This window comes from Embiotoca jacksoni, unplaced genomic scaffold, assembly GCF_022577435.1.
Source record: "Embiotoca jacksoni isolate LCO1_2020_lvr unplaced genomic scaffold, fEmbJac1.0.p SCAF_37, whole genome shotgun sequence".
Lineage (NCBI taxonomy): Eukaryota > Metazoa > Chordata > Actinopteri > Embiotocidae > Embiotoca > Embiotoca jacksoni.
The window spans coordinates 3,154,750-3,166,656 of record NW_027185389.1 but is presented as its reverse complement, the minus strand read 5'-3'; the positions used below and the strand labels follow the sequence as shown (position 1 = coordinate 3,166,656).

Sequence of the window (11,907 nt, the reverse complement as noted above, 5' to 3'; positions counted from 1 at the left end):
GTCCACCATATAATCCTGCTGCTTTCAAAGGTTGTTGCATTTGGTCGCTTCAGTTTCCTGCTAATGTTTCACAATAAAAGCCTTGTTGGACTGAAACGCTACAGGGCTTTTAATCTGAAAGAGATACAGGAAGTGTTGTATTAATATTACCGTGCAGTAACTTTAAAGAGGGCAAACAGGAGCGGATCAAAAAGAGATGAGGTGACGACTCAATCTGACAGCTTTGACCTTTCTGTTTGTTTTTATTATCTTTCTTGCAGGACAAATGTTTTAGAGATGATTTCATTTTTAAGTACTTAAAACATGTAAAAACATTTCTGTAAAGTTTTTGTGTTTTCTGAACTGTTTTGTAACATGCTTGTGTAATCCCGTGAAATGTTTTTGACCCTCAGGGCCACCGTAGTCGGGGAACTGAACATGGTTTTACAGATGAAGAACTCGTTGTAATAATAACACATTTAACAGTTATGTAAACAGTAAACCTGAATCGTAAAATAATAATATGAATCTTCTTCTCATTCTATTTTCTAGTTAAACATGGTGTTTGTTTGTTTGTCTGTTTGTTTGTTTGTGTTGATTTACTGCAGTTTTTATACTCAAAAATGTGTATATTGGCCAGTATTAAAGCACAAACGGTGACAAATGGAAGATGCCTGCGTGTTTGTGTGTCTGCGGTTCATATTGTTCTGAACTCTCCACTGAAGCACACTGGATGAACATATTTGTCTAGTCAAACATAAAAGCGATAAAAAACGTCTGCAGCGTCTCCGTGACGGACAGTAAGTAGGAATCGATGCTCCAGAGTTCGGGGAGGTGGGGGGGGGGCCCTCATGTAATGGACATCAGCTTAACATAATGACGGAGCGCGCTCAATAAACCAAACTCATCGCTGTCTGGCATCCAGACAAAGAGATAACACGGCTGAACGGGCGAAAGGACCGATTCTGGAAAGAGAGCATTCAGAGACGGGTGAGTTTGGGCGTGGCGCCCGGCCAGAGTGCATTAGAGGCTCGGCATCATTTGATCCTTCTGTATATAGACACAGCCGTTCAGGGCCCTGCAGCCTTCAAACTGGTTCTTCCAGTGTGCCCCCCCCCTCCCCTCTCCTCCCCCCCTGCATATGAAAGCGAAAGCAAAGCAGCACGCGGAGCTACACGGCCGGCAAGCTGAGCGGAGACAGCAGCGGCCGGCTGCCTGCCGGGTCCCGACCCTCCCTGACAACCAGCGCTCAGATCAATCAGCTGTCTGTGAGAGGTGGTGCTGAAGGAGGGGGGGGGGGGGGGGGTCAGACACCTCCCAGGCCATCGATCGGCAGCCTCAGACACATCAGTCCAAAAGAAGAGAGAAAAAGAACACATCAGCGCCGACGTTGTCTCGTTCCTGAACCGGCGAGCCGGAGCGAGCCACGGCCGGTTCTGCAGCCGGTTCTGCAGCCGGTTCTGCAGCCGGTTCTGCAGCTCACAGTAATGAGGCAGCACAGACAGGAAGTGACCCGCACGTGCGCTCCGACGAAGCTCCAAAGTTCAGTCGTCAGCGGCGGTTGAGACGCTCGGTGACCGACGACATCCGACCTCAACAAACACCAGCTGATCTCGACACGTTCTCAACATGATTGACAGGAAGATAATCAGAACGACAGATGTTCAATCAACCGGAGAAAGATTTTACACTGTTGAAACTCTTTGATTTTTTTTTTTTTTTTATATTCACGTTATTGTTTTTGCTGTATAGATTTTGGTGTTATTTGTTTTACATGATTTTTATTTTTTGTATGTAAACTTTGCGTGTTTTGAAACATCTCTAGATTTGCTGCGGTGCCGTTAATGACGGGACGTTTACGGGCTGAATGAAGGTCGGCACCGAAGAAATAATGAAGTTGGATCATAATTTACTTATAGTGACATTAAATATCATAATCGCACTTCAGAACTCATGAAAGACGAGTCAGCTTTGCCATTTAAAAGAAAGTGAACATGTGTTTTTGTTTGTTATTGACTACTTTATGTAAACTTTGCCATCTTTTGTTTGAAGATATAATAATAATTTATCGGTACCAGAAAGGTGATTTCTCTCCGTAATCCAACCGAAGAAGCTGATTGGTTGTTTTCTCTAATCAGGAAATAAAGTTTTATTTAAATGTCTGTTAAAATCAAAGGTGTGATACACGTCCAAACGAGCTCCCAACCAAACATCTCCTTTATGAGTCGGCATCATAACTATGAATCTCTACTTGACGTCCCTCGTTATCCCTCGTGGGGAGTTTGTTTGAGCGAAACAACGTACAGAAAGAAAACATTTCCACTGTTAATGAGCAGAGAGCACGTCGGCGTTAAAAGGGAAGCGGGATGGTAAACGGGAACCGCTCACATTTCCCAGCAACAATCCTCCAAGAATAAAAGTCCATTTAGAATAAATGAGTCGCGTTCGAACACGGCTGCCGGTCGAGCACCTCAAAGCCCAGCGGACCTTCTTCGGCGAGAGAGTTTGAAGTACAGACGTCGGTTCTGGGAAGCTGAAGTTATATTTTTAGGAACTTCCTGAACCTGTAAACAAGCTGACATTCATACCGATTCTCACACTTTCACATCCTCCAAAAAAAAAAAAGTCCAAAACAAATGGCGGCTCACAAAAGAAGTTTTATCAGGACTTTTATGGACTAATGTCGCTTCATAACGAGCTTTATTAAAGCTGGAATATAAAGCTGAAGACTTTACTGTGAGCACGCAGCGTGAAATCCGACATACTGAACTCAAGCAGTTTTTACATAAAAGTCGAGCAGTTGTGAGATGTTTCGACCTCCGAGGTAAATTTATTGGCGTCTTCCAGTGATTTGAACCGCTGGAGTTCGGTTTGCCGTCACGGGAAGTTGAAACAGCTGTTTAACGTCCTGCATGGACCGAAGAAGCTTCACTAAGAGTCTGTCAGATGCATCTCTTACAACCCAGGACCATGCACACTTTTAACAAGTTCAATTAAGCACAAAACTCTGATAATCCTCAAACTACGTCATGAATAATGTTCTGGTGTCAAAAAGTTTAAAAAAAAACGTCATTTTTATTTACTAAATGTACCGCTCATGTTTGATTGACAGGCCTGTGGTGCAGTCAGGTTATAGCTATCGGTGGGCGGGACGTAGTATCGTCAGGTTTCCAATCAGATCGGTCAGATTCACCAGCTGGCTCCTCCCCCAGCTCATCCAAATATGGACACTTCCTGCTCCAAACTAGAAAGATGGTGACGGACAGAATCTGAACTGTAGGATTCATAACGTTCACCAACCAACGATGACATCACTGATGGTTGATGACATCACTGATGGTTGATGACATCACTGATGGATGATGATTGGGAACGTGACTTTTCCATTACTGAATTTTCCGTTAATTTTCAAAGAGATATTTTAATAATAACGGTAAAAAAAAAAAAAAAAAAATTTTAAATGTAAAAAGCGAAATTGACCTCCACCAACTACGAACACTTCAGTCATCCACATGCTTCAGGAAAACGCTGCAAGTTATTTGTGTTGTTATTTCTCGCTGCGTCATAACCTTATTTATAGAATATCTAGAGTTGAACGGGCCTCAGGTGAAGCACGCTGTAGTAACACGGAGCAACGGCCTCATCAAAGGGAACAAAATGCTCTCTGTAAGCGGTCTAATTCATCCTGCGTGGAACCGGATCAATTATTCATGTGTTTTTGTGGAGGCCCTCTGATTAGAGAGCAGCTCCTGCAGGCTTCCTCCGGGAGACCTGTGGCGGTGCATTAGTGACCGCACGGCCATCACCGTCCCGTCCGCGCTCCGCAGTCCCGATGAAAATCGCTGACGCAGCTTTTTCAGAGCCACAAAGCACCTGATTGGCTGGATGCTGTTCGGAGCTCAGTTTGGTTCACAGGTGATCTGAAACTTAAATGACTTAAATGACTTTAAAATGTCCCAAAAAAAGTATTTTGATTACTTTTTTTAAACATCCTCAATAAAAAATAACAATGAATTATTAATCACACAACAACACACACCTTCGTTGTGTGTTTGTAGCTGAGTGTCAAAGATCAATTAAAAAATAAATAATAAAACAAAACAAAAAGAAACGAGTCTTCAGCCGCCAAGAAAACAAAACACGTTCCTTCTCTTCTGGGTTTGAGATGCAGCTCACGATCACACGAGGAGAACCAGCACCGAGAGAGAGAGAGGACGATTTAAACACACACACACACACCGGCTCTCATCACAACCACACCGATCCCGCCTGTTGCCGCCGGCGACACCGCTCCACCGTCCGGTTCTTGACTCCAACCAGACGGCAGCAGGTGTTCCTCTCAGGTGTACAACGGAAAAAAAACTAAACGATACAAGAACGCAGCGACTGCTCAGAGGGAGAAAAAAAGAAAATGCAAACTCGGCATAAAAATCCAGCCTCATTTTTTTCTGTGACGGGAAAAAGTACGAGCTGTTTCCTGTTTGGACGATGAGAGACTCATCAGAGGACATGTTTGAGTCCTCCCACAGTGAGACACACAGAGATCAGAGGACAGAAACACAGCGGAGACCTCTCACACTGAGCTGCAAACAAAACAGCTGCTCAGAAATGAGATAAATAACATGAATGCAATATTTATCAGCTGGAATACAACAGCGGGGGGGCGGAGCTATAAAGAGTGAGAGATTAAGAGTGCTCCAGTTTCACACCGGGTCGAGTTATATACGAGGTTCAGACTTTGATTCTACAGAAAACACCAATTGAGAACGTAAACCTGCTTCGTCTGCTGTATTCCTGACGGGAGGTATTTTTAAAAAGGTATATTTCAAGGATGTGTGAGAAATATTTCCATCGCCTGACGAGCTCTCCTGAGCTGTGTGTGTGTGTGTGTGTGAGAGAGTGTGTGTGTGTGTGTGTGTGTGTGATCCGGTTTGAGATCCAAACGGAAGCTGCTTTGATCCGCCGGCTGTAAAGAGGAGAGCTGAAGTGAATCTATTCCGTTCGCGTTCGGCTCGATACGCTATCGATCGTGGTAGGAAGCAGCGAGGAGGCAGATATACGCTCGTATTAGTGACTCCCTACATCTTACTGGGACTCTGGTGGAGGCCGGGCCGGGCCGGGCCGGGCCGGGCCATGAAAGGTGGCTCTGAGAGGAAACGTGACAGATGGCATGTTTAAGATGTTACTATGAACACCGATGAGCCAAAACGTTATGAGCAGATGACGTTAATGATGTCGTATGTATCGCAGTGATCTTGGAGCAGGAAGTGACCATGTTTGGACGAGCTGGTCTTCTTGAATCTTCTTTTCTAATGAATGAGGGATTATTTTCAGATGGACCTCCAGAAAACTAATAAGAAGGAGTGACTTTAGCTAACAACACCGAGATAACTGATGGACACATTTTATTCACTTTGGATTTGATGAGAGAAGTTGAATGGGAGTCTATGGAGCCGGAGGCTTTTTGGAGCCGACCTCTAGTGGCACTCGCTGGTATTGCAGCTGAAGACACTTCTGGATCAGAACCATTTTACAGACCTGAAGCTACGAACTCTTTTATATCCAGTCAGTGAGCTGACATGATCTACGAGGACACTATGCCCCGCCCACCTTCACCACAGACCTGTCAATCAAAGATACACGCGCCCCCAAACATACCACTTTTTGAGGCCCTAATATCTAATTAATGACGGGAATATTTTATAACATATAAACTTTATATTTCATGAGAGAAGTTGAATGGGAGTCTTTTTTTGGAGCCAGCCCCTAGTGGCCCTCGGTGGTATTGTGTTTGTGGCACTCACTTGTCAGACCTGTCTATAACAATGAACTGCACGCTTATCGTCCAATCAGACTTATTTTGCCGAGCGCAGCATCATTATTACAGATATGAATGATTTCCTGGTAAAGACCCGAGCTGTACTAAAAACTGAATGTTCTTTTAAATCAAAAAAATCCACATTAAAACACTTAAATCCTGCAGTAGATGAAGCTCCTCGTATTCTTGGATGACGCTGTACCTTTTAGTTGTTTTTTAAGTCCCGTTTAGTCGTCTGAACCAGTTTTCTAAGTGAGCCAGCGAGCCGTTTGACAGCTGCTGTGTAAAACATCTGCAGTAAATAAAAGGCGGAGACGCCACTTCGTCCGGCCGCCGTCGCCTCCCGATAATGAGGAGCATCACTCTGGAAAACTCTCCCTCTTGTTACCGACGCCGGGACTGTCACCCTCTCCTCCTCCGAGGCGGATAAATAACGAGCCCGACGCCCCGCTGCCTTCACCTCCCTTTTCCTTTTGGGGATTTATGGGAAATGCATTCTGGGAAACACACGGAAAACACAGACCGAAGTAGGAGAGGCATAAATCAACTTAACAAAAGGATACCTGAAATAAATAAAATGTGCTGAATATCACAAATTTATGATGGAACAAAAATAAAAATCTGTAGTTCAGATCAGACTTTGTGTTTCCTGAGGAATCAATCGAGGAACTGAATAATTAATAATAACAACAGAGTTCAGATCGAAGCGTTCTTGATCTGATCTCGTCCAACGGAGAAAAAGGAAGAAAAAACCTTCACGAAACAGATGAAACAACAAACTGAGACAATTTCACGACTTCGCATCCGACCTGAAAAAGTTTCAGAAGCATTTTGTCTGCTTTGTTTTCTGGATTTTTGTGTTTCTGTCGTTTTTAAAACGTCGTTAAATGATTTCCTTTTTGTCAGTTTTGTGTTTTAATATTGTGTGTTTCCTACTTTGTGCTTGCAGCCTGCAGACAAAGTTTATAGTTGCGTTTTTTAGTCATGAATTAATTATGTCGTAACTATTTCACATGTAATATCAGCTCATCGTTTCAATACATTTCCATTTGGTACGTTGTGTTGAATACTAATTGTTCTGAATATTTACAGGAGGCCAGAAACTGGGAGATAAACATGGAGCCGTGTTATCGTTGGATAAAGTATTTAAGGAGGTTTTGTGTGTCTGTCAGCGAGCGTCATTGTGTTTCCCTGGAAACACGTGATGACCCGTCCACTCGCTGTCAGCTGTTTAATATCAGTCCTCAAGGTGCAAAAAAATAAAGAGGAAACGTCTGATCGTTTCTTTTTTACTATTTCCAAGAGTTGAGTGGCGGCTGATGAGCCGACAGTTTAATTGTTCTAATTTTTACATGCGACACTAAAGAAAACACTCGTGTTACGAACAGGTTGCTGAGCTGACGGACGGTTTGGATGCTGATAATCTATCAATGGCTTTTTGTGTCTTTATTATGCGAAGCAAAAAAAAAAAAAAAATAATAAAGCAATAATTATTTACTCAGTTTACATATTTTTACTTACAAACTTGATTTTTGATTGCAGTGCAAGAAATTAGCTTTTAAAACTGTTTTGTTTTTTTGCTTGCATAATAAAGACTTCATGATTTGATGATAATAATAATGAGCACTAATGTCGAACAGCTTCGGGTTTCCACACCAGCAACATCCTGCAGGAAACGGACGTCATCACGGAGAAGTGATTTGTTAGCATGTGTGCATGTTTAATAAGTGCACCGGGGCTGCACACACACACACACACACACACACACACACTCACACACGCGTGTGCGTTCGGCTGCACACGGGCTCGACCCTGCCGATGCAGCACGGCACCGATGAGACGACCAGACCGAGCCTGTAATGGCCGCCGTCCACCACCCGCCCTCAATTATGGTTATCATGTCAGCCTGGTCAGCTCCAATTCAATTCAGGGCCACTCCCATCCACACACACACACACACACACACACACACACACACACACACACACACACACACACACACACACACACTGGAGGAGGCCCTGACAACCTTCAACAGCCCGTTGCCATTCATCACACACGTACTCACACAGCTCACATTTACACAACCACAGAAGAAGAAAATGCTGCTGCCTCGTGGTTTCTGCACGCGTCAGCGTATCAGTCCCACGTATGTGACTAGTCGATGTTTACCGTGTCGTGCGTGTACGAAGGTGTGTGGAAGTGTTTAGAGATCTAAATAAGAAGAAATCATAAGTTTCAGAAAGTCTGACGGAGATGAAGCGACGAGCCGGGTGAGATGTTCTGAGTCACGTTCAACGTTTCAAAGAGGGGGCGGAGCTTCACCGTCAGAGACCGAAGAAGAAGGAGCGTCGGGTCAGGAGACACCAACTGTTTGGTTTTTTTACATTGGTGGGAGTTGTGCAACAGTGAATTCGTCCCCCAGAGTCAGACTGTCAACACCGAGTTCCACTGGGAACCTTCTGAGGCGTCGGAAGGGGGAAAACATTCACTGCAAAGCCACCTGAACGGTGGCGCCATGGCAACAGGGTTCTCCAACACGACACCGTTGGATCAGTCCTTTGATTGGAGTTTGTTACACTGAAAAATGTATAGAATATTTCCAAACTTTAAGAGGAAATAAGCCAAAAAATTTGACTTTTTAATGTCAAATGTACGATTTGATAAAATAATCCAACAACAGTGTCCAACAGTGTCCAACAGTGTCCAACAGTGTCCAACAGTGTCCTAAAGTCTGAGGACGAAGCTCCAGATTCATTCAGAGACTCCAACAGAATCTCTGCAGCAGAAACTAGACTCGTTCTGCTGGATGCCGTTTATCTGATTCTCCACCAACTGCTTCCCCTCGTTTCCAACCGACGGGAACGAAGGCCCAGCGACTCCCTGTGACTTCCAGTGGGAGGAGGAGGAGAGGGGGAGGAGGTGGGGAGGCGCACACACACACACACACACACACACACACACACACACACACACACACACACACACACACACACACACACACACACACACACCAACAGCACTATTCCCGTTCTCGCTTTCTCCAGCCGGCACCGAGGGATCGTCTGTTTACTCCAAAGATCGTCGTTCACCCCGGTAAAAAAATAAAAAATGTGTTGGTTGTAGTTTACAGCATTTATTACTTTAGGACTTTTTAACTGGTGGTCATAAAAAAATATATATATAAATATTTGTTGATATTTGTCCTTCATGTTATATTGACAAATCAAATCACGGATTAATTCAGAACAACTGATTATGAGAACAAAACAGCTGAAAGATAAAAACTTACAAAGCTTCGAGGTTTTTCTGTGAAGTGTGATCGATCAATCGAATGATTGTTTTTATTCAGGCATGAGGCCAAAACATGGAGGTGAAAACCTCCAACGCTCCAACCCGATGAATTTAAGTAACTCAAGTAACGAATAAATAGTTCAAAGATTCAGTTTCTAAAAGTGGAAGAAAACAAAAAGACAGCTGGACTGAATAATAAAGAACGTTTTCATCTCGGTTTTTTTTTTTTGGTTCAGTCCACCGAGAAGGTCAAAGTTTATCTGACATTTATTAATATTACTATTTATGACTCTGTGTATCAGGGTGACGTGGTTGCTTAGCGACGGACGATCATGTCTCTCAAAAGTAATCGAGCGAACTTCGGACTCATCGGTGACATCATCAGCCAACACGAGCTCCACACACCGCACGGACACCGTCTCATCGGTCGCGCCTTCGACTTCAACTCAAACCATAAATAAAGTAAAAAAAAAAAAAAAAAGTGGTCATTGCTGAGAAACGTGTTTGTTTTTTCATCATCTGGAATCACGAAGCACCAAAAAAAAAAAAAGATTTCTTTTCTGCACCGTTCACACCGATTTCCTTCTGTTGGTTTGTTTTTTGCACGTCTAATGCAGAACAACAGGAAGAAAACACCCCGCCATCTGGAACGGCCTCTATTGATCATTAGAAATGCAACACACACACACACACACACACACACACACACACACACACACACTCTCTCCCCTCCCCTCATTAATGGCCGCTGCCCATCAGCTCCGTCAGTTAGCAGCTGTAGAAGCCATTAGGCCGGCGCTACTCACCCTGTTAGGACCACCACAAAGTCCATTACATTCCAGCCATTACGCAGGTAGGAGCCTTTGTGAAAGGCAAAGCCCAGAGCGATGATCTTGATGCCGGCCTCGAAACAAAATATTCCAATAAAGTAGGGCTCGGTGTCGTCCTGCAGAGAGAGCAGAGGATTTCTGAAATGTACTTACAATCACAGATACAGTTCACATGATGCTTTAACACCCTGAAGATCAGCCGGACACTGAAAACTCTTCTCTTCTGCTTTATTTTTGCAGATTTTATATTTTCCATGATTTTAAAAACTCTTTTATTTGTAATCTGGCTCCTTTGAAGCCGATAAAATGAAGAACTGTCATAAAGAAGTATTTAAAGATGGTAACTTGTGTAAAAAGGAATCATAATAGGTGGGTTCGATACTGAAAATATTCGAGCCACTGTGGTTTTCCAGTATAGGTGGGCGGGGCATAGTGTCAATCAGATCCACCCCTCGCTTCCTCCTCCCAGATCGCCCAAATAAGGTCACTTCTGGTTCCAATAAAGACAAACTGGAGCTTTTAAAACGAGACGTTCAAAAAACGGACGTGTTTCTAACGTTAAACCCGAACTTGTGTTTTTGGCTTTGAATATTTTCATTTTTTGGGGGTTTGTCAACGTTTTATCATAGAAGATGATAAATAGAACAATTTCTTCTGGTTCTAAGAGACTCCGATGGGCTTTGTGTTGTTGTTTTTTTCAATTTTTGGGGACATTTAACAGATTCACCAATTAACGTCTTGATGGCATAATAATTGTGAGATTAATGGGTGATGAGAGTGATGATGATCTGCAGCCCTCAGAGCCTCCAGATGGTCCATGAGACAAGAGAGGCTGCACGACACGGACCTGATGACACGTCTGATCGCTCGCTGTCGAGCCTGTCGGGGGGAAGTGCTTCTACAGTGACGTCAAATACAAAGAAATATGACAACCGGCGCGTCGTACTCACCAAACGCTCCGACATGGGGGTTTTGTCGGAGGCCGGGAGGTGTTGCTCCAGAGCCAGCACGATGCAGTTGGCTATGATGGTGGCCAGGATCATGTACTCAAACGGAGTGACGACAGAGAGTCAAGGAAAGCCAACACACAATCAAAAACAAAAAAGGAAAACTAAAACCAGACTTTCTGAGCCGCAAGCTGCCGTGAAAAGATTTCGGTAAACGACGGCTTTCGGCTCGTTTCTCTTAATCGTAAGAAAAAAAAAAAGAACGGAGCTTCTTTATATCGGACCGGGAGACGTTAACGACGGCATCAAAACACAACACGAAGGAGGTCCGACTTCCAAACTACATACGAACTCTTAGGAGGCTTTTCTTCCACAATTAAGTCGCCTCAAAAACTGTTTTTCTTTTTCGAGCTCTTTGTGCTCTTAATGGACGCAATTCTCCCACAATGCAATGCACAAGAGCTGCTAAAGAAAGTTTGGTGTTGATTATAAGGGGAACGGAGACCGTGTTGGTTGCTACACGAGGTATTTCCAAACGTTTGTGGAAACCTTTTTGGTTTTTGGAGCTTCTTCCTCAAGCAAATTTGACATTTCTCAAATAAAAATATGCATATCTGTATAAAATTTTCAAAACATTTTCAAAAGCAAATGTGAATGTATTTTCTGCTGCTCAAATTCAACGGACCTTTTTATGGATACTGACATCAGTTTATGAACTATTTTTCCACTTAATAATGCATCATTTCCTACTTTTAGATTCTTAAAAACATGAATATAACCAGCAGGTCTTTACAACTTTCTTCATTTTCCCTGATAATTAATATCAAAGTGCTTCAGACTTTTTGGGGGGGAAAGAATCCTCGTAATTAATCACCAGCTAGTTTTCAGAAAAGTTTACAAGAAATTAGCCTGAAACATCAGAAACACTGGATCCTAACATTTCCCACAATGCAATGCCAAACCATCTTGCATTAAAGCATTGCTTGCCCACCAACCCCCCCCTCCTCCCCCCTGCCTCATTAATGCCATCTAACTCCAC

The 11,907-nt window shown here is 43.4% G+C and overlaps 1 protein-coding gene across 1 annotated transcript in view; it reads right to left on the bottom strand.

Moving 5' to 3' along the window:
- The window catches only part of cacna1ba (calcium channel, voltage-dependent, N type, alpha 1B subunit, a), an 81,107-nt gene extending 70,096 nt beyond the window's left edge, over positions 1-11,011 (bottom strand). Inside the window, 2 exon segments of the mRNA XM_069166196.1 lie at positions 9,898-10,037; positions 10,872-11,011. Coding sequence (XP_069022297.1) covers positions 9,898-10,037; positions 10,872-10,964 — 233 coding nt within the window. The 5' untranslated portion in view covers positions 10,965-11,011.
- Positions 11,012-11,907: the final 896 nt, after the last annotated feature.